Source organism: Mauremys reevesii, linkage group 10, assembly GCF_016161935.1.
Source record: "Mauremys reevesii isolate NIE-2019 linkage group 10, ASM1616193v1, whole genome shotgun sequence".
NCBI lineage: Eukaryota > Metazoa > Chordata > Testudines > Geoemydidae > Mauremys > Mauremys reevesii.
This window is the reverse complement of record NC_052632.1, coordinates 69580849-69607717: the sequence shown is the minus strand read 5'-3', so window position 1 is coordinate 69607717 and position 26869 is coordinate 69580849. Positions and strand designations below refer to the sequence as shown.

General features: G+C 44.7%; 1 protein-coding gene across 2 annotated transcripts in view; it reads right to left on the bottom strand.

Annotated features, from left to right (window-relative positions):
- VWA3A (von Willebrand factor A domain containing 3A) overlaps nucleotides 1-26869 on the bottom strand; it is a 72176-nt gene that overhangs the window by 34568 nt on the left and 10739 nt on the right. For both annotated transcript variants that reach the window (XR_005585402.1, XM_039491027.1), the window contains exons 10-16: nucleotides 24996-25104; nucleotides 24472-24537; nucleotides 18611-18736; nucleotides 7035-7173; nucleotides 6841-6944; nucleotides 3658-3738; nucleotides 60-154 (exon numbers count right to left, since the gene is read on the bottom strand). Coding sequence is in view for 1 of the 2 variants with exons in the window: in XM_039491027.1 (XP_039346961.1) it covers nucleotides 60-154; nucleotides 3658-3738; nucleotides 6841-6944; nucleotides 7035-7173; nucleotides 18611-18736; nucleotides 24472-24537; nucleotides 24996-25104 (720 nt within the window). In the remaining variant the exon portion in view is untranslated. The remainder of the gene's footprint in view (nucleotides 1-59; nucleotides 155-3657; nucleotides 3739-6840; nucleotides 6945-7034; nucleotides 7174-18610; nucleotides 18737-24471; nucleotides 24538-24995; nucleotides 25105-26869) is intronic.

The window sequence follows — 26869 nt, the reverse complement described above, 5'->3', positions numbered from 1 at the left end:
CACTGCCAAATTAGGATGCCACTTGTGCAACAGGGACCCACAATGCCCAATATTAATACCTCAGTTCACAAACAGTTCCCCATATTCTTCTGCTAGCGACAGAAAGCCAGTCTATTCGCCTCTCATACGTTCTCACCATTCTATCAAGCTGTTTCTGTGAACAAAATATAGACAACTGATGAATGGTGATTTTTAAAATAATCTAAATTAACATTTTTCTATTTCAGACTAAATCTGTATTTCCAAATATTTGTTGACCTAAAAATAGGATAATTGACTATTACAAACTATACACATTTTAGTGAATAAAATCCAAGTATTTAAACTGATGGAAATGATCAGTTATGGTAAAGTAGATAAAGTTTCCAGTACCCTTACAGTTCATGTATTCTGTTAAAACATCTGCAAATAAGACACACAGAAAATGATGAAGAAACTAAAAGGGCTCCGTGGTTCTCTGACTCGCACAATCTCCACTGACCACAGGAATGTCAGATGATAGTTTAGCTTGCTTATAATTGGCCTTTGTGCATTTTAGTTCATCATCTGTTAACATGACTTGATGCAATTACTTTTCAATAATTTTGGCTATAACTCCATAGTCTTTAAAACTTCCTCAGAGGCGAAGCTGCTCCACAGTATATATAAAATACACCTCTACCTCAATATAACGCTGTTCTTGGGAGCCAAAAAAAAATCTTACCACATTATAGGTGAAACCATGTTATATTGAACTTGCTTTGATCCACTGGAGTGTGCAGCCCCATCCTCCTGGAGCACTGCTTCACTGCGTTATATCCAAATTTGTGTTATATTGGGTGGTGTTATATCGAGGTAGCAGTGTACTTGATTTTAGTCATAGGGAGGGACACTGGCATTTAGGTCTTTGAATTTCTAGGGCTCCGGGGAAAGGAGCATGTTCTGGCACAACTGTGGCACTATTATAGGAAGAAAGATATATATGCCAATCTTTCAAATGTGATTCAAATCCAGGGAGAACACCGGAGATGAGACCCAATGCTAGTCAAAGGAAAAGGAAGGGAGACAGGTCTATCAAAAGGTCAAGGAGCACAAGAGGAGGTCTGGAGCTTCCCGCAAGCCCTGCCCCTTTATGCATAGCTTGATGCTATATCAAGCAGGGTTTCCTACCTCCACCTCTAAAATGTACTGCGGACACTTCAGCATCCCACAGAGCCCAGGAATACCTCCCTGCACAGTGGGATGAGGAAAAGGTGCTTGGCATTGCATGGTGATGAGGACGATTACAGTGAGCTGAGCAATAGCCAGGAGCTGTTTGATATACAACCAGAATTCCAGACAACTGTGCAAGTGCCCTGTGGCAACACATGTGCCATCCTAGTAAGAGGGATAATCTGGTAGTTGCAATTTATCAATACTGGTATATTCAATATACTATAATTGGATCTGATAATTGCATGCCTGTATGTTTACATTAGCCAGAGAGAGTATGTCCAGCCATAGAGCCTTACCACAGCCCTGCCCCCCACATACATCTGCAATTACTACAAACCAGGGGCGGGCAAACTATGCCTGCAGGCTGCATCCAGCCTGCCAGCCGTTTCAATCTGGCCCTTGAGCTTCTGCTGGGGAGCAGGATTTGGGGCTTGCCCCACTCCGGCACTCCAGCAGGGGAGCAGGGTCGGGGGGCTGCTCCATGGGGCTCCCAGAAGCAGCAGCATGGCCCTCCTACGGCTCCTACGTGTAGGGGCAGCCAAGGGACTCTGCTTTGCACACTGCCCCTGCCCCAAGCGTTGCCCCTGCAGATGGGGTAGTGTGCAGAACTGCCTGACCGTACCTCTGCATAGGAGCTGGACAAGGGACATGCTGCTGCTTCCAGGTGAGCTCAGCACATAACTGCAGGGATGTGGAGTTCTGCATCTGAAAGTTCTGGACCCTAGTGCTGGTTGACCTAGGTTCGCATGACATTCCAATTGTGCCACTTGGTACTCACTGAACTGGAGCACCCCAGGCAGTTGTATGAATGGCTGTAATAACCTAGCCATTACATTCACTGTCCACTCATCTTCAGCTTAGACTGAGTGGTGCAGCCTTGAAAATACAACAGTCTCTTCTCTGTGCCACATCCATGTTGTTATGAGTTTGAAAATGGTGCATGAGAGCAGTAGATTATGTGGTGGAACAGAACGAATTGTGTGCATTTAACTCAAATTCCCAAAATTTCCTGAGAGGAATGAGGTATCCCACAACATACAGCAGCTGCCTCATAATGCACAGTGACAGTTTCCCACGAGGCAGTGTTCCTGAAGGCAGCATGGAGGACACTGAAATGCTTATCCACAGTACAACATACCTTTTGCTGGTCTAACCTGATGTTGTATGGACATGATGGACCAGCACAAACAATGAAGCATGAATGAACTCTGCTGAAATAATTGCACTATGCTGGCAACACTTTTCCTGTTCAAAATTTCTAGAGTAGATAAGACCTTAGGGCATTCTAAAACCTGAATTACACAGTACCCTGAATTGCACATATAAGGCAAACCAGTGCATCTGGGGGGGTGGGGCGGGGGAGATGTATAGTCAGGAGACAAGAGTTCCCTGTTTTCTATTCTTTAACAAAGGTGAGCCCTAGCATTTATGGTTACATAAATTACATTTCATCCAAACACATGGAAAGGCTATTGTGGGAATGATCATCCAAATCTGAGGCTAAAATGCGACTCACAAATATGATATGCAGAGCTACTAAGGACTATAAAGTGAATATTTCTATCATGGCCCTTTGATGATTATTAACACTTAGCACTTATACAGAACTTTTCATCCATTAATCTCACATCGCTTTACAATGGTAGGTAAGAATTACCCTGATTCATTGATGGAGGAGAAACTGAGGCACAGAAAGGGTAAATAATTTTCAGGTCACATGGGAAATCAGACTGTATTTTGAATGTTGCCTATGTCGCCTGAATCCTGTCTGTCTACTCTCCTATCACCTGACAATACTGCTTCTTTTTAGGTGTAACAGCAGTACACCTGAAACAAAAATATTCCAGCATATAGACGGCTGCCATATCACACAGCAGTTGTCGGAGCTTGTGAGTGCTTTGCTTGCTAAAATGCCCAATGTATGCCCTAGTTTTAATTTTTTGTCTGACTAATGACTGCTAGGCATTCTGCTTTATTGGACTTGTTTACTTCTCAGACTGAATAGAATGGGGACAGTCGTAATTAAGGTATGAAATTATAGGAGAGGATTGTATTAGGGTGGGTTTGGGAGTTACTACTTTTAATACTGTAACACCAGAATAGGATGGAATAATTACTATGTGTTCACAATAACTTGCTGACTGTGTGTTCACAATATGTGTTCATAACTATGTGTTCACAATAACTAGTCCAGCAGTGCTCCTGACAGACCTGTTCCTCTTGTTTAGAATTTTTCATTGTTAGATGAATCTGTTCATATATCCAACCAGGTTACTGGCTCCTGTATGCTGCAGATACACTCAATGACAGCTGTAAGCATCTCCTCTTGTAACCAACTGTGCCTGTGAACCCTCTCTGTTGCTGGCCTTTTCTCAGAGCAGGATAATGACTGAGATGGAATAACTAGGTGTGCATGGATAGTAGTGGATGGCAGGACCAACTAGACAAATATTAATAACTCACCTGATAGTCATATAATATTGGTGGGTCCACGTGGACATTTTTCACAGTCCCATCATGCCATTCAAACTGCATCATTGCTTTCTGAAAGGATGAGAAAACACTCAGCTGTTTAAAGCAACATGTATGTTGTAAGTTACATAAACATAACATTCTTTCCATTGAGTTTATTAATGAAGAAATACATAGACTATAGTTAATGACATTATATGTCTGACTTAAATCCATAAATGTAAGAAAACTCAAAGTCTATGGAGTTTCACCTGCTTACATCAGGGCTGAATTTGATTCTGTGAGCCTAAGAGGCAGAACACAGAAGGATATTTAAACCTGCACTGATTAGGCATCATACTTTCAAATAAATACTACTTTTTCAGATAAAAATCTATCAGACAACCTCTTTGGACTGGATATTCTATACAGGATGAAAGCTTTCTGAGCAGGCCATACAATGAGGCATTATACTTTTTTAAAAAAGTTTTTTATTTGGAGCCAGTGCTGCAAGGTACTCCTGCAAGAGTATTCACAACTCCAGTGAAGTTCAAGGAAGCTGAGAGTATTTAGAATCTCACAAGGCCAGTCCAGAGAAGTTATTTAGGGTCATACAACTAGGAATACTGCTCTGTGGCAGCAATGCTACACAATTGAAAACAAATACTTTACCTCATTTTTCCATCAGCGTATGATGACTTCAGGTAATATGAAAATAACAAAGAGATTTGGATACATATTCTGATTATATTCACCCAAGGAGACAACCCCTTCCTCCACCCCCCAAAAAAACCCATATCAAACCAATCAACAAACCTTTCCCCCTCAAAAAAACAGCAACCCCCCACCAAGATCCCACTTTGGAGAATAAACTTTACAATGTCATCAGAGCATAAAACACAATTTAAAAAATTGGTTTCTGGCAGCCCAACAGAAGTTTCAGAGCTGATGTCTCCTCACTGAAAATGCCCTACCTCTACCCTCAGTCCCCTGCTGTAACCAGGAAGCTAACAGACACTGACAAGGAAGCTTATAGAATACAGGAGAACTACAAAAAATTAGTGTGCCCTTCTTATATGCTGGTAAACTACCCTTGGCACTCAGACGGCCTAGTAGAAACATTGAAAGCTGGGAGGGGTTGCAAGAATTTAGGAGGACAAGATTAGAATCCAAAATAACCGTGACAAATTGGAGAATTGGTCTGAATTCAACAAGATAAAATTCAATAATGACAAGTGAAAAAATACTTCACATAGGAAGAAAAAAATCAAATGCGTAACTATAAAATGGAGAGTAACTGACTCAGTGGTAGTACTGCTGAAAAGGTTATTTGGGTTATAATGGATTCACAAGCTGAGAGTGAACAATGTGATGCAGTTGTGAAAGAGGATAATATCATACTGGGGTATATTAACAGGCGTGTCATAAAATTGTCAGCTTTAGCTGGTATTGAAGGATTAACTGCTTCCTCCGGGGAGGACGAAATAATTGCCAAAGATGCAGAAGGGGTCACACGTTCCTCCAGATGATGATGATCAGTACTCTGTACATCTTGTTTGGGATCATAAAGGCCATGCTGTTGAGGATGTTGCATTGATTTGGGAGGCTCAACTGTAGGAGACCATCTATTCCTGGATGAGGTGGAGGCATGCTCAAAAAATATGGTCCTAAATAATGAGGTTGAGGATTTCATAAGACCAAGACGGCATACCATAAGGATATGGCCTATGAGATCATGGTGGCGGAATCCAGGGAGTCTGCACTTTGCCCGATCCATGTCTCTCACAGCTAGATGATGTGACCTTCTTTGATTCCTGCTCATGGATTTACTCAGGCAGTGAGTTTCTGCTATAAGCTAATGAAAAAGATTCAGAAGAATAAACTTCCTCTAGAGAAAAGCTGCTCTCTGAAGAACTTTGGGGGTTCTAGACAATTCTCCCTGAGATATAGATATTGGATGCTGATGAGGCTGGACAAAGTTAAATCTTCCTTATCAGTACCCTAGGTACTGACAGAAGCTTTGTAGATGTTGGTAATGGTGTCATGTTTGGAAGGTTAGGTTCCAGTTCCAGTGCAACAGTTAAATCCAGATGTTGCAAATGTAGCCAGAGCAGAGGTTGATTGCTCTGAAGGAGGCGGTATTGAAGGCTCTAATACTATGGGGATTGATGCAGATCTCGTTTCTCTATGTGGTACCAAGGTTTCTGGAACTGACAGAACCACTGTAGTCAGTATTGATACAGGAGGGTTGGCAACTGAGCTCAAATGGTAGTGTGGGGCTGAAAAGTGCACCTCTTTTTTTATAGAGTAGAACTGAGGTGCAGGTCAGATGTATGATAACTCTTTAACTTCCTCTTAGACTATACTGAGGATGGTGATAGGTTTGGAGTCATGGTCTTAGATGTCTGCTCTTCTCTCCCACATATAACTGGAGCAACTGACTGACCCATACTGCAAAGAGAGCTTCCTGGTAATATTAAATGCAATTGAGGGGCACTGGCTCTGTATAGTCACAATGCTGGAAAAGGTAGATAGTGCTAAGGGCATGTTTCCCAACAATGGGAATATGTGGAGGCCATCTTGGAAAGATGTTGTTTGCAACACACGTATAATAACTTGTCTCCACAAAAACAGCTTACCACGCACTTTATGAAAGTGTTGGTTGCAACAACCTGGATGAGGTCTTTAGCTCAGATCCAGGTGAACCAGTGCAGTCTACAATTATTTACTCCTAGTCTGCATAGGAAGCTACAAACCTTGCAATTGCACTAGTTCAGCCAGTTGCCTTAACTCTTCCCACAATGCAATGCCTGTGGTTTAGACAATTACCACACATTTGTGAATAATATCTGACTAACCCATCTGTGCTGCTTTGAAAATTTCCATCAGTATACTGTGGTTACTTATCTAAATTGCCCGTGAAAAAGTTTAGTGCATCAGCACAGCAATACCGTAGAAACATTTTAAATATTTCTTTGAAGAATTACAAACATAGCTCAGACACCAGGCTGACTTTTCAGTCAATGGTTTTATCTAAGGACATTTAAAAAGCAAAGAGCACTCGATTAATAAAGTGGGATCCAGAGAGGAAAGGGCTGCAGCTTTGTGAAAGCGAACATACATTAAAATGAGTCATCACTATCTTATGTAAGAGATAAAGGAATATGGAGGAGGAGGAACAGGTCAATTATTTACCTCATGCAGAGTTGATGACACTGTTTTCTGAAGAATAGGCACAAATTCTTCCACAGGTGAAAAAGCATTAGGAGCCAAAACTTGATAAAGGCTTAACTTCTTGGCTATAGCAAGCAAGGAAAATGCTAAATGAAATATATACTGATTTTGTAATCCATGCTTCATACCATATTAAGCTCTTTTATATGCAATACCTTTCAATCCATTTGTCTTTAACCAGCGTGCAGAGGTTTTGGCCAGGAAGCTTGGCATTTGTACAACAAGAGGTCCTTCATGGTTTGGAGGCTTGGGTAGGAAACTAGCAGGCGTCAACTTGGTAAATACTGTGGAAATCTAGAGATTTAAAAAATGCTTTATGTAAATATCAATATTTGTTTTCTCAATTTTAAAACATAGAAGCATAGAAATGTAGGGGTGGAAGGGACCTTGCGGGGTCATGTAGTTCAAGTCCCCTGCACGGAGGCAAGTCCAAATGTACTTAAACCATCCCCGACAGATGTTTGTCTAACCTGTTCTTAAAAACCTCCAGTGATGAAGATTCCACAACCTCTGTTGATAACCAGTTCCAATACTTAATTATGCTTATAGTGAGAAAGTTTTTCCTAATATTTAACCTAAATCTCCCTTGCCGCAGTTTAAACTAACTACTTCTTGTCCTATCTCCAGTGGACATGAAGAACAATTGACCACTGTCCTCTAAGACTTCTCAGGTCTTTTCAGCCTTCTTTCCTTGAGACTCAACAGTTTTTTAAACCTTTCCTCATAGGTTAGGTTTTCTAAACCTTTTATTATTTTTGTTGCCCTTCTCTGGACTCTTCAATTTGTCCACATCTTTCTTAAAGTGTGGTGCCCAAAACTGGACACAATACTCCATCTAAGGCCTCACCAGTGCGGAGTACAAGGGGTGCATTTACCTCTTGTGTCTTACACACAATGCTCCTGTTAATAGACTCCAGAATAACAACAGCCTTTTTCACAACAGTATCACATTGCTGGCTCATGTTCAATTTGTGATCCACTACAACCCCCAGATCCTTTTCAGCATTACTACTCCCAAGCCAGTTTTTTCCCCAGTTTGTATTTGTGTATCGACTTTTCCTTCCTAAACGTAGCACTTGTCTTTATTGAATTTAATCTTGTTGATTTGAGATCAATTCTTCAATGTATCAAGATAATTTTGCCATAGCAGTTTTACATAAAATGTGAGGTACCAGTTGCACAGCTAACTAAAAACTGGCAGAATGCTGTAAAATATTTTGAACATAGATAATGTTTCCAATAATCCCTTTTAAAATAGCTTTTGGAGTACAGCATTCCACTGCATACATTGTGTTAGGCACTTTGCAAACCTGTGGACTTCAATGGGATTGCACATTATTACTGCAGCACTAGGGCTCAAAAACTGTTCTACATGTTCTTAACAACTCCATAACTATCAAGGGCTGTACAAAAGATATAAAAGGAGCAGAAGTAGTGCCCCTCACTGTGCAGTAGTGTAGAAAGTAATGCTTCAAAATAGACCAGATGTCAGTCCAAGGACCAGTGAGCCTGCTGGCCAATTCTACAACAATAGAGAGCCATTTGGATTTGTTCTCTGTGGGACAGACTTTTGCCCCTGTATGCTTATTAAAATGTTACTGTTCTATAAAAATTGAAACAAAATTACAGTTAAATTTCTCAACATTATTTTCTCCTCTGGCTGCTGACCAGTGATTTTCTCTCAACTATGTTGAGATGTGTTTCCACTACTGCTACATCTGGCACTCTTTGGTCAAACAGAAATGGTTGTGGTTAAAAAACACACCCAGATAATATTTTCTTGCAAACAAAGTACATCATTTCACTTAAACCGAGTCTCCATGCATTTATTTACATTACAGAAAAGAAGTAGGCTTTTGGTTTAATTTAGGTTAAGTTTATTCCCTTTGCACCAGAAATATGTATTTTCTCTCATCAACCTCACTTGACCCCACTTGCCTCTCCAACTAGCCCTCCTTCTCTTTTCCATCTCTAAGCTCACTGAATGCATTGTCTGCAACTTCTTTCTAGAGTTCCTCTCCTCTACCTCCATCCTGGACCCTCTCCAGTCTGGCTACTGCCCCTTGCACTCCTCTGATCAGTCTCTCACTCTAGTGACCTCTTCCGGGCCAAAGCTCAAGACCAATACTTCATACTCATACTCCTCAATCTGTCAGCTTACTTTAACTCATGCTTTTTTCTCTTGAAGCTTTATCCTCCTTCAGCTTTTTTGACTCTGTCCTTTCCTGGTTCTCCTCCTACCTCTCCAATTGCTTTTCCAGTGTCTCATCTGGAGAATCCTCCTCATCCTTCCCCTTCAACTTTCTTTGGGGTCCTAAAGGGCTCTGTCCTGGGTCCCCTTTCTCATCTCCCTCTCCAATTTATCGCTGGGTAATCACATTAATAAAACACCTCTGCAACTATCATCTCAATGCTGAACAAACACAGATCTACCTTTCTACTGTTTTCTTCTATCCAAATTAAAATCTCAGCCTTTCTAACATTTCCTTTGTGGATATTCAGCTGTCAGTTCAACAGCCTCAATGGGGCCCTGATCCAGGATAGGGGCTCCTAGGTGTTATCTGAAACACACACACACACACACACAGGTCTGAATGAGTGCTTCCCTGTCAGCTAGCTGGGAGGGGGAGACTGTGTGTGTTTATGTAAATACAGTTTTTCCTGCTCTGCTGAGATATCCAGCAATTAGAGTGGTGTTTTGCTCAAAGTAATCAACTTTGGCTGGTATGGGGTTACAAATCACGTTAGTACTGAATGTAGGGGTAGTGAAATGCTGTTAACAATGTAATTATTGTAGGAATACACAATGCTTAAGCTATCCCAAATGAGAGGGGTCACCCTCAGCTGAAATGACCTCGTTAGGCCAGGGGCTTGAATGCCGGAACCCTGTGAAAGTAAGAGGGGTGGGGACAGGTGTCCCAGCCAGGTGGTGTGTAGACTCTCCCTAGGAGTCCCCAGAATGGTTTGATCTGTTCCTCCCCGCTGTTCAAAGAAAGAGCTAAATAGGCTTCATTAGGAGCTTCTTTTCTTATTTTAAATGCTCAATCAGAGCTGAAATTAGTTGTGCTGGGACTGTTTCTTCCCAGAGTTGAAATCACTTGAGATGGGGCAATGTTTCTGCCCAGCCTGCAAAGAGCTGAAAAACACTAAGAAACTGATTTGCAGAGGTCACAGCAGAGAGGCAGGTGATAGCAGAAGGTGACTGACAGTTGGCTGATGAACAAGTGGTTGGTGAGGTGGTGAGCAGAGCAAGTGGCCAGCAGGGCGGCTGGCGGAGAGGGGCAGTGGGTGAGTGCCCGGGCAGTGGAGCAAGTAAGGTGCCTCCTTACCTTCACCTGGGGTGGGAGATAAACTGTGCAGATGCACCTCTGAACTCTGGGTCTGCACTGACCAAGGACAGCAACTGTGAGAGGGGTGCAGAGAAGGGACAGGCCCGTTAAAGGGACTTTTGGGTTGCTGGACTTAAGAACCTGAGGGGAAAAGGACATTGCCCAACTTACTTGGGGTGGGTCTTTTGCACATGGTGTACGTTTGTGAACCCTGTTTGCAGTGTTTTCCCAAATTAACGCCAAGTTACTTTCCTCCTTTATTAAAAGTTTCTTTTCTACACTCAGACTCTGTGTTTGCGAGTGGTGAAGTATTGCCTCTCAGTAGTGTGTAATTTTCTCATGTTACTGGGTGGGGGCTCGAGCAGGTTCTGTGTTGTATTGATGGAAAGGAACCCCTAGATATTGAACCTGGCCCTGGTTGCTGCTGGTTTTGACTGGCAGAAGGATTACATATAAATAAATTTTCAAAAAGGGATAAATATCCTAATTTTACAGAGCACACTAGAACTTATGGAGAACAGATCATGCAGATGGTTCCCTGATGAAGCTTGTCTGGCCAACAAGTTTCTGGACTGACACTGGAACTAGTTTGGAGAAGCATAGCCTTCAAAGATACTACAGTGTGGGTTTGTTTCCACTTGGTAATTACAGAGCTGGCAGAAATATGTACCGCAGCTGCTGTGCCCTAGTGCTGTCATAGCACTTATTATGCCTATAAAATGCTCAAGTGTTATCTCCTTACAAAGGAGGGAGTTAAATTTTGTCAAAAATCCTATTCTGGGAGATGTTAAACATATCTAGAGAAAGAAATGCAAGCAGAAGCTCCTATCAGCTGGTGTTTTCCCTTGCCTTAGAGACAGGCATCTCTAGAGTCCATGAGAAAGTCCTAGTGACACCTGGTGGAAGTCCTCTTTAACTGCCTCCAAATCCCCTGGAGGAGAGGACCCAATCACCTGCACAGCATTGCCCCTTTTACCTGCGAGACAGAAAAGCTTACTTAGAAGATTTAAAAAAAACAAACACAACAATGCATCTAAATTTAAAAAAAAGAGAGAGCTGTTAAGCTCATTTACATTAAGGTTGGTAAGCACAGATGAGTTATTAAACTGTTTCTAGGTTGTCAGGCCCCCAGCAAGTACATGATGGTTGGTGTATGTGGCAAAGAAAAAGATGTGGAATAAAAGACAACATAGCTCCTTCTATGCAAATCAAAGCCAACAGAAAGATGTGATCAAGCGGCATTTCCATCTGAATAAAGCAGTGCAGAAAATTCTTCAGGTGCATTACAGAAGGAGAGAAAGGCACAGGAAAATATCCTTTTTCTTTTTCCCAACTTCACCAAGGGCATGGGGAGGTTGGAAATGGAAATAAAAGTTAATGAATGAGGCTAGCTTTTAGGTAGGCCAGCATTTGTTTTGGTGTCCATTATGGCCACACCCTATGTTTAAAAAAATATTTTCCCTGCTGCTCTCTTTTTTGGTAAGTATTTCAGTTTACCAAAATAATTGTACCTAGAATGAATCCATTGAGGATCCATTCAAAGCTTTCCTTTATCATTTGTTAGTATTTATCTGATCTTACAAAGTACAGCCAGTGTCAAACAGGTAGTTAAGGGTTAAAGTCTCTTTTACCTGTAAAGGGTTAACAAGCTCAGTAACCTGATGAACACCTGACCAGAGGACCAATCAAGGGACAAGATAATTTTAAATCTCTATGGAGGGAAGGCTTTGTCTTTGTCCTTTGTTTTGATTTGCCGTTCTTTCTTTGGATTTAAGAGAGGCCAGACATATTCCTCAAGTTCTCCAAAGTTTCCTAAAGTATTTTCTTCTATTCAGTATAGTGAGTATTAGAAAGGCGAATTAGTCTTATAATTAATTTCTGCATTTGCAATTGTGTTTGCTGAAGAAATATCTTTATTTCTGTTTGCTGTTACTTTGATTATTCTGAAAAAGGAGGTGGGGGGAAGCCTCTCCAGGTTTATAAGTTAGGCCCTGTATTTTTGCATCCTGGTAATACAGAGATAGCGTACTTTTTTTCTCTTTCTTTAATAAATCTTTTTCTTTTTAGAACTTGATTGATTTCTTCCCTTGTTTGGATTTTCAGGGGAAGGGGAGGGGGAAAAGTGAATCCCTCTTTGTTTGATTCAAGGAGTTTGAATCAAGGTATCTCTCCCAAGGACAACGGGAGGGGGAAGAAGGGGGGGGGGGGAGAATGGATTATTTCCCTTTGTGTTAAGATCCAAGGAAGTTGGAATCTGTGTTCCCCAGGGAAAGTTTGGGGGAACAGGGAATGTACTAGACACTGGAATTTCTAGTTGGTGGCAGCTTTACCAGATCTAAACTAGGATTTAAGTTTAGAGGAGTCCATGCAGGTCCCCATCTTGTGGACGCTAAAGTTCAAAGTGGGGAAAAAACCTATGACATGGTAGGCAGTGGTGGGAGGTTTTAAGAACCAAGAGCTATTGAGAGCTATTTTCTCCTTCTAGAGCAGGAAAGCAGGCTAGCAGGGGGAGGGTTTTTTTTTTTTAGAAACCAAAGCAGAGAGATTTTTTTTTTCTTTCTGGCTGCTTGGAAAAACAGCTAGGGAAGAGGTATTAGGTTTTTCTAACAAGGCTTGTTAGGAAGGACCCCCACCGAGAGGGCATTAGCAGTTTGCCAGAGACAAGTTACAAAACCAGATTTTCTAGTTTCTTGTGAGCTCAGCAAACAACCAGCTACACATTTGCAAATGAAAAGTTTTGTTTTCTTTTTAGTCAGTCGGTGATAGAAAGGGTTAGGAATTTGTAACTCAAGCAACTGAACCAAGCAACACAGTTCACTGACTGCAGAGGGGTGTGGCCAGCACCAGAAAGCACACAGACATGAGTACCAGTGAAACAGCTGACAAACTCCAACTGGCCAGGCTGCAAGCAGAAGAAAAGGAGAAAAAACATCAAAGGCAGATGAAGCTACTTAAGGCAGAAATGGCCAGGGAAGAAGCTGCCCACAAGAGAGAGATGGAAAAACAACAAGCCAAAGAGGCTGACCACAAGAGAGAGATGGAGAAGCAAGAGGCCAAACACAGGAGAAAAATAGAAATAAAAGACAAAGAACTGGAATTAGAAAAGGCTAAGCAAAATGTTCCAGCCAACCCCCACAATCCTTCTCCAGGCACTGCTCCCCATCCCAGGAAATTTCCCACCTACATGGCAGGTGATGACACTGAGGCCTTCTTGGAAAATTTAGAAAGGACCTGCCATGGTTACAGCATCCCTGAAGACCAGTACATGATAGAGCTGAGGCCATGGCTCAGTGGACCCTTAGCAGAGGTGGCAGCTGAAATGCTTAAGGAAAACATGAACAATTATAAACTGTTTCAAACAAAGGCCAGAATCAGGATGGGGCTAAGACCTGAACATGCCTGTCGGCGGTTCAGAGCCCTAAAGTGAAAACCAGATGTGTCATTCCCCAGACACGCCTACTACATTAGGAAGAATTGGAATGCACGGATGTCAGGACTAAAAATTCAATCTCTAGAAGACCTGGCCCACCTGATGCAAATGGAACAGTTCTTAGATGGTGTTCCTGAGGAAATAGAACGGTACTCCTAAATAAAAAGCCCAAAGATGTAACAGAGGCAGGGGAAATTGGAGGCGAATGGATGGACCTAGCAAAAAAGAAAAAAGCTACTATCAAAGGGAGCGAATATAACAAGAAACAAGCTGACAATAAATCCTACCACCGTGGGCCACCCAAGACCCCAGCTACAACTCAAGGAAAGCCTCAAACCACCTACAGTCCCACCTCATCAGCCTCCAGCAACCCACCTCGGCCCAGTGACCCGTCAGCTGGACGATGTTTTAAATGTAATGAACTGGGACATATAAAGGCCAACTGCCCCAAGAACCCCAATTGAGTACAGTCCCTTACACCATCATCACGCCAAGGATCCCCAGGCCCAGATCTCTCTCAAATACCCCCGAAGCACAGGGAAACCTTGAGAGTGGCGGGAAGAAGATTACCGCGTGAAGAAACACTGGGGCACATGTGTCAGTTATCCACCGGTCCTTAGTGAACCCAAAATTCATCAACCCAGAGGTCAAAATCACAATTTCTCCATTCATATCAAGATCTGTAACCTTACCTACAGCTGAATTGCCTGTCCAGTACAAGGGCTGGTCAGGAAAGTGGACTTTTGCTGTCTATGACAATTATTCCATCCCCATGCTACTGGGGGAGGACTTGGCCGACCATGTGGAGCTGGCCAAGAGGGGGGGAGTGGTCACCCGCAGCCAGGCCAAACAAGCTTCCACTCCCATCCCTGTTCCTGAGCCGTCCACCAGGACCCCGTCTGTGTTACCAGAGACCCAGACAGAGGTGGTGGAACCGGATCCCATGCCAACAACTACAACAGCCATAGTACATCCAGTCCCAGAACCGGAACTGGAAGAGCAACCAGCAGCAGAACCATTGCCAGCACTGACGCCAGCGCTTGCAAACCCATCTCCAACCTCATCACCAGAGGGCGCCAGCAGGCCTGAACTGGCAGAAGCAGCACACAACCCTACCCAAGAGGCTCAGCCAGAGCCTGAAATATCACCTAGTGCACCAGCGGAGCGGTTCACAGTCAACGGAAACAACCTCATCACCTACATCGCTTCCAGAGGGACCAAGTCCAAGTCCACAGTCTATGGAGGAACTGGTATCTCCAGCCTCAAGGGAACAGTTCCAGACTGAGCAGGAAGCCAATGACAGCCTTAAGAAAGCTTGGGAGGTGGCACGGAGCAACCCACCGCCTCTCAGCTCTTCTAACCGATCCCGGTTCGTTGTAAAACAAGGACTTTTATATAAGGAGATTCTTTCTGGTGGACACCAGGAAGGCTGGCATCCTCAAAAACAGTTGGTAGTTCCAACTAAGTACCGGGAAAAGCTCTTAAGCTTGGCCCATGATCATCCCAGTGGTCATTTTGGGGTGAACAGAACCAAGGACAGGTTGGGGAAGTCCTTCCACTGGGAGGGGGATGGGCAAGGACGTTGCCAATTATGTCCGGTCTTGTGAGGTATGCCAAAAGGTAGGAAAGCCCCAAGACCAGGTCAAGGCCCCTCTCCAGCCACTCCCCATAATTGAGGTCCCATTTTAGCGAGTAGCTGTGAATATTATGGGTCCTTTCCCAAAAAAAAAACCCCAGAGAAAAACAATACATACTGACTTTTGTGGACTTTGCTACCAGATGGCCAGAAGCAGTAGCTCTAAGCAACACCAGGGCTAAAACTGTGTGCCAGGCCTTAACTGACATTTTTGCCAGGGTAGGTTGGCCCTCCGACATTCTTACAGATTCGGGAACAAATTTCCTGTCAGGGGCCATGAAAGACCTGTGGGAAGCTCATGAGGTGAATCACTTGGTTGCCACCCCGTACCACCACCAAACCAATGGCCTGGTGGAGAGGTTTAATGGAACTTTGGGGGCCATGATACGTAAATTCGTGAATGAACACTCCAATAATTGGGATCTAGTGTTGCAGCAGTTGCTGTTTGCCTACAGGGCTATACCACATCCCAGTTTAGGGTTCTCACCATTTGAGCTTGTGTATGGCCACAAGGTTAAGGGGCCATTACAGTTGGTGAAGCAGAAATGGGAGGGGTTTACACCTTCTCCAGGAACCAACATTCTGGACTTTGTAAGCAACCTACAAAACACCCTCCGCCATTCTTTGGCCCTTGCTAAAGAAAACCTAAAGGATGCTCAAGCACAGCAAAAGGCCTGGTATGATACACATATCAGAGAGCGTTCCTTCAAAGTAGGAGACCAGGTTATGGTCTTCAAAGCGCAACAGGGCCATAACATGGAAGCGTCATGGGAAGGACCATTCACGGTCCAGGAGCGCCTGGGAGCTGTTAACTACCTCATAGCATTTCCTCATTCCTCCTTAAAGCCTAAAGTGTACCATGTTAACTCTCTAAAGCCCTTTTATTCCAGAGAATTACAGGTTTGTCAGTTTACAGCCCAGGGAGGAGTTGACGCTGAATGGCCTGAAGGTGTCTACTACGAAGGGAAAAGTGATGGGGGCGTGGAAGGGGTGGAACCTCTCCACAACCCTGGAACGTCTGCAATGGCAACAGATCAAGGAGCTGTGCACTCACTTCACCCCCTTGTTCTCAACCACCCCAGGACGGACTGAACAAACATACCACACCATTGACACAGGTAATGCTCACCCAATTAGAACCCCACCCTACCGGGTGTCACCTCATGCCCAAGTTGCTATTGCACGGAAGATCCACAACATGCTAGAGATGGGTATCATCCGCTCCTCTACCAGTGCATGGGCATCTCCAGTGGTTCTAGTACCCAAACCAGATGGAGAAATACGCTTTTGCGTGGACTACCGTAAGCTGAATGCTGTAACTCGCCCCGACAACTACCCAATGCCACGCACCGATGAGCTATTGGAGAAATTGGGACGTGCCCAGTTCATCTCCACAATAGATTTAACCAAGGGGTACTGGCAAGTACCACTACATGAACCCGCTAAAGAAAAGTCAGCTTTCATCACCCATGCAGGGGTGTATGAATTTAATGTGCTTCCGTTCGGACTGTGAAATGCACCCGCCACCTTCCAAAGGCTGGTAGATGGTCTACTAGCAGGATTGGGAGAATGTGCAGTTGCCTACCTCGATGATGTGGCCATTTTTTCTGATTCATGGCCCGAACACCTAGAACACCTGGAAACGGTCTTTGAGCGCATCAGGCAGGCAGGACTAACTGGTAAGGCCAAAAAGTGTCAAATAGGCCAAAACAGAGTGACTTACCTAGGGCACCAGGTGGGTCAAGGAACCATAAACCCCATACAGGCCAAGGTGGAGGCTATCCAAAAGTGGCCTGTCCCAAGGTCAAAGAAACAGGTCCAATCCTTCTTAGGCTTGGCCGGATATTACAGGCGATTTGTACCACACTACAGCCAAATCGCTGCCCTAACTGATCTAACCAGAAAAACACAGCCAAATGCAGTTAAGTGGACTGAGTGTCAAAAAGCCTTTACCCAGCTTAAGGCGACGCTCATGTCTGACCCTGTGTTAAGGGCCCCGGACTTTGACAAACCCTTCCTAGTAACCACCGATGCATCTGAACGTGGGGTAGGAGCAGTTCTAATGCAGAAAGGACCGGATCACAACTTCCATCCTGTCGTGTTTCTCAGCAAGAAGCTGTCTGAAAGGAAAAGCCACTGGTCCATCAGTGAAAAAGAATGCTACGCCATTGTGTATGCCCTGGAAAAGCTACGCCCATATACGTTTGGGGACGGCGGTTCCAGCTACAAACCGACCATGCTGTGCTAAAGTGGCTTCATACTGCCAAGGGAAACAACAAAAAAACTTCTCCAATGGAGTTTAGCTCTCCAAGATTTTGATTTTGAAATTCAACACATTTCAGGAGCTTCCAACAAAGTAGCTGATGCACTCTCTCGTAAAAGTTTCCCAGAATCAAATGGTTAAAAAGTGTTCTTAAAATGTAAAAAATCTCGTTGTTTACATACTTAGTAGTATATGTAATAGTGCATGTGTTTTATTAATCTGTTTATTTTAAAGTTCTAGGAGGTAATCACCGCCAGTGTGGTTCCCCCACTGTCTGCAATTTGGGGGGCGTGTCATAAACAGATAGTTAAGGGTTAAAGTCTCTTTTACCTGTAAAGGGTTAACAAGCTCAGTATCCTGATGAACACCTGACCAGAGGACCAATCAAGGGACAAGATAATTTCAAATCTCTGTGGAGGGAAGGCTTTGTCTGTGTCCTTTGTTTTGATTTGCCGTTCTCTCTTTGGATTTAAGAGAGGCCAGACATATTCCTCAAGTTCTCCAAAGTTTCCTAAAGTATTTTCTTCTATTCAGTATAGTGAGTATTAGAAAGGGCGAATTAGTCTTATAATTAATTTCTGCATTTGCAATTGTGTGTTTGCTGAAGAAATATCTTTATTTCTGTTTGCTGTTACTTTGATTATTCTGAAAAAGGAGTGTGGGGGGGAAGCCTCTCCAGGTTTATAAGTTAGACCCTGTATTTTTGCATCCTGGTAATACAGAGATAGCGTACTTTCCCTTTGTGTTAAGATCCAAAGAAGCTGGAATCTGTGTTCCCCAGGGAAAGTTTGGGGGAACAGGGAATGTACTAGACACTGGAATTTCTAGTTGGTGGCAGCTTTACCAGATCTAAACTAGGATTTAAGTTTAGAGGAGTCCATGCAGGTCCCCATCTTGTGGACGCTAAAGTTCAAAGTGGGGAAAAAACCTATGACAGCCAGTAAATAGCATTTAAATTTATCATTGTGTTCTGTTAGTATAGTATGTTTTCCCTATTCTGATAATTAATACAGAGTTCTGCATGTCTGTGCTATACAAAGATTACCTGAAAACAAAACAAATACTGTACTTACATCTTGTACTCTACCAATAACTGAATCACCAATCCTTCCCTGGAAAGTTTCTTTGATGCTGCTGAGAATGTTCTTAGCTTTTTGGGATTCACAAAGTAGCAGATAAACATCACTACTATCGTAATTCTGTTATGCAACAAGAGGAGGAAAAAATGGTCAAAAGGAGTCTATAATTCCTATGTTGTATTCAGTGTAGTTGTAGCTGTGTCGGTCCCAAGTTTTTAGAGAGACAAGGTGGATGAGGTAATATCTTTTATTGGACCAACTTCTGTTGGTGAGAGAGACAAGCTTTTGAGATGCACAGAGCTCTTCTTCAGCTCTGTGTGGCTTGAAAACTTGTCTCTCTCACTAACAGAAGTTAGTCCAATAAAAGATATTACCTCATCCACCTTGTCTCTCTATGCTTCATAGTAAAACATCAAGCAAAATGCCATCTCTTCTGACACTGGTTTATCAGTTATTTTATGGCATTACCAATGATGCTGCCTCGCAGAACAGAGTAAATGTAGTTGTATCTATTAAGATTGTGTACAGAACTTTCTCCCATTATTTAGTGAACATGAAATATTTGAATTAGTCTTCAATGATAAAGCCCATAGTTTTCATGCTGCTTAGAAGTTAGACCAGTGATCCCCAATCAGTGGAGTGTGTCCTCGTAGGGTGGCATAGAAGAACGTTCATGGGGCACAGTAGGGCCAGTACAATCCCCAGGGGGCAGGGAGGGAGCGCCACCCAGCCCCGCTTCGCCCCTAGCTCTGTTCTGGCCCCATCCCCAGCCTCGGACCCCACTGCCAGGCCCCATTGCGGTCCGCCCCAGACCCATCCCCAGCTGCAGCTCCGGCCTTGGCCCCCTTACCCCTGTTGGTGTCATTCCCCCCGCAGCCGCAGCCCTGTTCCTGGTCCCACTATATCTACAGAAGTCTCCTGCACCCTTAGGAGAGCATTCCTGATTCTTGAAAGCATTTAGGAATATATTTAATTTTAAGCAAGCTGTTAAGTGCTTTCCTGAACAAAGATCTTAGTTACCAATTCTTTTTACTATAAATTGCTACAAAGATGAGAACCTATTTCACCAAGGCCTGGTCTACACTAGGAGTTTATGTCGAAGTTAGCAGCGTTAATTCGATTTAACCGTGCAACCGTCCACACCAGGAAGCTAATTAGTTCGACCTAGAGGGCTCTTTAGTTCGAATTCGGTACTCCACCCCGACGAGGGGAGTAGTGCTAAATTCGACATGGCTATGTCGAGTTAGCCTATGTGTGGACGGAAATCGACCTTAGTAGCTCCGGGAGCTATCCCACAGTGCACCACTGTGTTGACGCTCTGGACAGCAGTCCGAGCTCAGATGTTCTGATCAGCCATACAGGAAAAGCCCCGGGAAAATTTGAATTCCTTTTCCTGTCTGGCCATTTTGAATCTCAATTCCTGGTTGGACATCGGGGCGAGCTCAGCAGCACTGGCAGCGATGCAGAGCTCTCCAGCAGAGGAGTCCATGCAATCTCAGAGTAGAAAGAGGGCCCCAGCATGGACTGACCGGGAAGTCTTGGATCTGATCGCTGTGTGGGGCGATGAGTCTGTGCTTTCGGAGCTGCGCTCCAAAAAATGGAATGCAAAGACCTACGAGAAGGTCTCCAAAGCCATGGCACTCAGAGGATACAGCCGGGATGCAACGCAGTGCCGCGTGAAAATCAAGGACCTGAGACAAGGCTACCAAAAAATCAAAGCGGCAAACGGACGCTCCGGAGTCCAGCCCCAGACATGCCGCTTCTACGAGGCACTGCATGCCATTCTCGGTGGGTCTGCCACCACTGCCCCACCAGTGACCGTGGACTCTGAGGATGGGATAGTGTCGACGGGCAGTTTCTCGGCAATGTTCGCAGATGGGGAAGATGAGGAAGGGTTTGTGGAGGACGAGGCAGGCGACAGCGGTTACAATACTGCTTTCCCCGACAGCCAGGATCTCTTCATCAGCCTCACAGAGATCCCCTACCAACCCTCCCCGGCAGTTAACCCGGACTCTGAATCAGGGGAAGGATCAGTCGGTAAGTGCTATAAACATGTAAACATTTATTTTTTAAAAAACAGGAATAAAAACTATATGAAAAGAAGGTCAATACATATAGGGATAGAACAGAAATCCTCTTGGGAGAGTTCCACGAAGCTCTCGTAGAGGTACTCGAAAAGCCTCCGCAGGAGGTTCCTGGGGAGAGGTGCCTTATTGGGTGCTCCGTGGAAGCACACTCTTCCGCGCCAGGCCATCCTGAGGTACAGTGGGAGCATTGCCTCGATGAGCATGGCAGCATAGGGCCCTGGTCTGTGCAGGGATTCATGCAGCATGCGCTCTCTCTCTCTCCTAGTGACCCGCCTTAGGGTGATCTCGCTCGGCGACTGCTGCATCTAATTAGGGGAATTACTGTAATGTTACTATTGTGAATGCTTGACTTTTCCTTTGCATAACAATGACCGTCGTTTAACAGCCACGTGGTGGAGGCTGCAGAGGGAAAGCATACAGGGATCTTTCCCGGGGACAGCCGCGAGGGGCTGGAACAGGGTCAGACTTTATGCTTTCCAGATTGCCTGCAGCAGGAGGGCACTGCTATCCATTAACTGTTAAGCAGCCTAAAGTTTACGGCTTACCAGGCCTGGCTGCTACACGGATTCTGCTGTCCTGCCCCGCTTGTCTGATCTCCAGTGCAAGACCCCAGGCAATGAAAGCGAATGCCGAAAATTCGAACTTGTCCTGAGAGCACATGAGATAGGTGCCCTGTATGGTCTTGTTCACAGAAACAGACTAGACTGTGTTCAGTGTTCGCAAACATGTATCTTTGCAAGGAAATCACTTCCTTTTTCCCATCACACAGCTGCGGCTCTTTCCCGAACTGCCCCGGCATCCCCCTCACAGAGGCTGGCGCACATTAGGCGGCGAAAGAAAAAGACTCGGGACGAGATGTTCGCTGAACTGATGGCCTGCTCCAGAGCCGAGGCGGACCAGCAGAGCCAGTGGAGGGAGACCCTCTCTCAGCAGCAGCGCTCACACAGCGAACGGGAGGACAGGTGGCGGCAGGAAGACCAGCAGGCGACTCAAACGCTGCTTGGACTAATGAGGGAGCAAACGGACACGCTCCGGCGCCTTGTGGATGTTCTGCAGGACCGCAGGCAGGAGCAGAGAGCCCCCCTGAACTGTATCTGCAACCGCCCTCCCCCGCCACAAAGTCCTGTCCCCCCCTCACCCAAAATCACAAGAAGGAGGGGCGCTAGGGGCAGTGAAAACTGTCACTCCACCCCAGCAGAGCGCTCATGTGACAAACAGCTCTCATTCCCTAAAGTATGAGAATTGCTTCCCTTCCTGGCTCACCCAATCCAAAATCCCAGTTTCATCCCCCAACTGTGTAGTTGAGTATTAAAAATAGTTTGCTGTTCATTACTGTTTCCGTCATGTTTCTTTGCAGAAGATTTTTTGTGAAGGGGAGATAGAGGTTTGTTAATTGCATAGGACAGCCACCATTACCAGGGTACAGACATGGGGGAGGATCAACAGCAGGTCACACACAGAGTGCAGTCACTAGGCACCCGGGTCACTCTGGGAGGTGTCTGCTGCCCCAGGTCAGTCTGGGAGGTGTATGCTGCCCCAGGGTCCGAGCGCCTGGCATCCACAAATGGCAAGGCAGGCTGCCCTTACCATGCCCTTCCACCCTAGCCATGAACCTCTCCGATGCCCTGAGCCCCAGCCAGAGCCACCATCCCCCTACACCTACTCACCCTTCCCACACACCCCTCACCCCTTCCTGCAAACCCACCCCTTCCTGCACACCCTCCTGTAACCATCCTCCCCACAGAGACCGCTGTAGGAGCAGGAGCCTGTCAGTCCTCGAGTGTAGAAGCGGTCTGTACATCACTGCACACCGTACCCACCACAGTCTGCGTCCCTGTTTGAACCCTTTAACGCGAATTCGTTAGTAAAGAAAACTTTGTTAATTAAAATTGTTCCAATAACTTTATTTTTAAATGTCTGTTGGAAGGGGGGAAACCTGGTGAACGGGGTATGTAACCGCTGAAAAGAGTCAATAGTAACTGAAACAGGGGCAGGTTCAGCTTCTCTGTAAAGAGACTGGACGGTCATAGGTTACCCTGCTCTCTGAGGAACCTAGCTTTCAAAGCCTCTCGGATGCACAGCGCTTCCCGCTGGGCTCTTCTAATCGCACGGGTGTCTGGCTGAGCATAATCAGCAGCCAGGCGATTTGCCTCAACCTCCCATCCCGCCATAAATGTCTCCCCCTTGCTCTCACAGAGATTGTGGAGCACACAGCAAGCTGCAATAACAATGGGGATATTGGTTTCGCTGAGATCCGAGCGAGTCAGTAAGCTCCTCCATCTCCCCTTGAGACGTCCGAAAGCACACTCCACCACCATTCTGCACTTGCTCAGCCGGTAGTTGAAGAGCTCCTTGTCACTGTCCAGGGCGCCTGTATAGGGCTTCATGAGCCAGGGCATTAGCGGGTAGGCTGGGTCCCCGAGGATCACTGTAGGCATCTCCACATCCCCAACAGTTATTTTGTGGTCCGGGAAGAAACTACCTTCCTGCAGGCGTCTAAACAGACAAGAGTTCCTGAAAACACACGCGTCATGAACCTTGCCCGGCCACCCGACGTAGATGTTGGTAAAACGTCCCCTATGGTCCACCAGTGCTTGCAGCACCATTGAAAAGTAGCCCTTTCGGTTAATATACTGGCTGGCCTGGTGGGCCGGTCCCAGGATAGGGATGTGAGTGCCATCTATAGCCCCACCACAGTTTGGGAATCCTATCGCGGCGAAGCCATCTATGATGACCTGGACGTTTCCCAGGGTCACTACCTTTGAGAGCAGTAGGTCAACGATTGCGTGGGCTACTTGCATCACAGCAACCCCCACGGTAGATTTGCCCACGCCAAAGTGGTTCGCTACTGACCGGTAGCTGTCTGGCGTTGCAAGTTTCCAGAGGGCTATGGCCACTCGCTTCTGCACACTCAGGGCTGCTCACATCCGGGTGTCCTGGCGCTTCAGGGCAGGGGCCAGCAAGTCACACAGTTCAAGGAAAGTGCCCATACGCATCCTGAAGTTTCACAGCCACTGTGATTCATCCCAGACCTGCAGCACTATGCAGTCCCACCAGTCCGTGCTTGTTTCCCGGGCCCAGAATCGCCATCCCATAGCATGAACGTGACCCATTGCCACCATGATCTCCGCGGCGCAAGGTCCCGTGCTTTCTGAGAGGTCTGTGCCACTCTGACACTTCATGTCCTCACCGCGCTGCCGGAGCCTCCTCGCCCGATTTCTCAGCAGCTGACTGTGGAAGAGGTGGACGATAAGGTGCGAGGAGTTGACAATGGCCATAAGTGCAGCGATGATCGCAGCGGGCTCCATGCTTGCAGTGCTGTGGCGTCCGCGCTGTCACTGACCAGAAAAGTGCGCTAACAGATTTCCCGCCGGCGCTTTCAGGGAGAGAGGGCGGGAGTGATGGTTGAATGACGACAGTTACCCAAAACCACCCTCGACACATTTTTCCCCCAGCAGGCATTGGGGGCTCTACCCAGCATTCCAATGGGAAGCGGGGACTGCGGGAACTGTGGGATAGCTGCCCAGAATGCACCGCTTCCAATGTCGACGCTTGCCCCGTTAGTGTGGACTCACAAAGTCGAATTAGTGTCCTTAGTGTGGATACACAAATTCGAATTCATAAGGTCGAATCCACAAATTCGACCTAAGTTAAATCGAACTACTCTTGTAGTGTAGACATACCCCAAGAATGACTGCATGAAAATAAACAAACAAATCAAACAAACAAAAGAAAAACTTGTTCTGTGTACTGCTAGCCTAAACCTACCTCATTCTTTGAAGAATAGCAGTGATAACGGCCTCCAACAACTTCCGCAAGGTTCTTTAAAACAGCCTATGTATATGAAGAGAAGAAAAGTTACTTAAGAGTTGGGCATCCCAATGTATAGGATTTCTTGTGCTAATCGGTTCTCTAAAATGAACAGAGTAACAGCCTTAGCTGTGTGTAGCAAGGGCTGCAAACAATTTTAAGATGCTGTAATCTTTTCTAGGCTGTTATACTTAGGAATAGGAAAACAACTAACATAGCTTGAAGAGATTGATAACAGGTGACAAGATTGGTCACAGATAGACTTCACCTCTGTATTAAAATGCCATAGTTAAACCTCTTCCTTCTAAAGGGGAAATATTTCACAGAACTCACTACTAGAGACTGAGGTCCCACCATATGTTTTCAAATATTTAATTTAACGCTTCTGTAAATCTGTTAATGTACAAGATATCTTAACTACAGCTTAAAAGGAAACAAATGACAGGTCATTTTTAAGACACATACAAAGAATGATTACTTACAGGAGGAACATGACTGCTACACTCATATGTAATGGTGTGTATCAGCAGCTTTCTCCCCAAGGTACATTGCTGAATATAGTCACACAATATTTCCGAAGACTGATCAGGGCTGATGAAAAATGACATCCACAATTCCATCAACCAAAGAGTAGAAAAGGTCATGCTGATAAAACTGCTGTGCATGTGGCATGGGTGGAGGAGAAATATCAAATCGGAGGAACATAGTTTAAGCATTAGCCAAAAAGGGGTACCTGCCATTTTGTAACTTTTCATACATTTGTATATCTGCTCCCTTTTTAACAGTTCCTCTAGTGTGGTTCTACTCTGAAAAGAAAGTTCTAAAATAGTTTCATAGGATTCCGTATTTGTCTGTAATGACTTCTGGATCAAATATGCTTGGTTTACTAATTCCTGTTTGATGCTGGGCAAGCCACATACAACAAACTTTTCACATGTATTCACTTCCGCATGTAATTAAAGGCTGTATCATAATGCATATACACAAAGGGTCAAAATTGGGTCTGCCTGGGCAATGTTCATTCTGGCATTTCCTAATTTGAGAGTGCTTGACTTTGCAAACTTTTAATGTTCTTAAGCCTTAACTTTGTATTTCCTAATTTTTTGTAGTTTAATTTATTAGAGCAACTTTAAATGATTTTTTTGTCTTTGAATTTCCTTAGTTCTTTAATAGAAATAAAATCTTTTATATCTGTGCTATTTAATTAATAAAGTGCTTACACATAGCTTGCCTTCAATGAGTTTACCTCAGACTACCATTTTTATTGCTAATGATCATTGTGAAGCTCCATATTTCACCACTCAATAGCATGTTGACATTGAAAGTAGTTTAATTAAACTGTATTCAAACTTAACTTTTTTTAAATGCAACTTCAATTTTACTAAAACTTCTAAATTGTACCAGAAAACTGATTAGGAACTCTCAGCTACAATTTCTCCCTTTTTTAAAGGTAAACATTCAGAAAGCCACCCCCCACCCCGCCAATTTATAAGAAGCAGATAAACAATCTACATGAAAAGGAGCTGAATTTTGCATCTTGTTTTCATATAATCCTTTCTGAGGAATGGAACAAGCAGTAAGAGAAGAAATAGTACAACTTTCCCCAGAAAGGGGAACACCAGAAGTGTCAGCCTGCTTTCCTTACAACTCCGCCTGGGACTCTTCTTTGTAAGAATATTATGAGAGTCTGAGGTAAACCAGTTATCCAAGACAGCCACTGTCATGACAACCCAAATAAACTGGAGTGAGAAAGTGATGCATGGCTGATGTCATAATGTTCCTGCTCAAGCACCAGCAGGGAGAAATGAGTATGTACTCTGTGTGTGTTGGGGATGGGGGAGAGGGAAGGAATCAGGCTTTTCCAGTACTCCAGTTTCCTCAAATTTCCTAAAAATCATCATCATTCCATACACATATGAATTAGTGCCTGACCGTTGGTTCAAATTCTCCATAACATGTTTAGAAAAAAAGTTTTAAAAATGGCAAGACACTGAGATGCACACCCTGTAAAACAGAAAGTTACAGCGCAACCATAACTCTGATTGTGTGTACTGGTGTGGTTGGGGGAGCACCCCACTATGGAACTTCCAGGCACCCCGAGGCAGGCTTTGGCCCACTGGCTAACTATCCCTTCAGTCCTATCCCCTTCTGGGGGAGGGTCGGGGGTGGGAGAAGTATAGCTCCAAAATGTTCTTAAAACAAAAAGCAAATCCAACTCAACATTGGGCCATCTGCCATTCTTTCCATTGGGTGTCCAGGCCCTTTCCTTTGGGTTTGGTTGCCAAACAGTCTCTTACTCGTGTGTGGTTCGCCCCCTAGAGTCTAACTTCTCCTCCCAGCTGCTGCTCCAATTAGC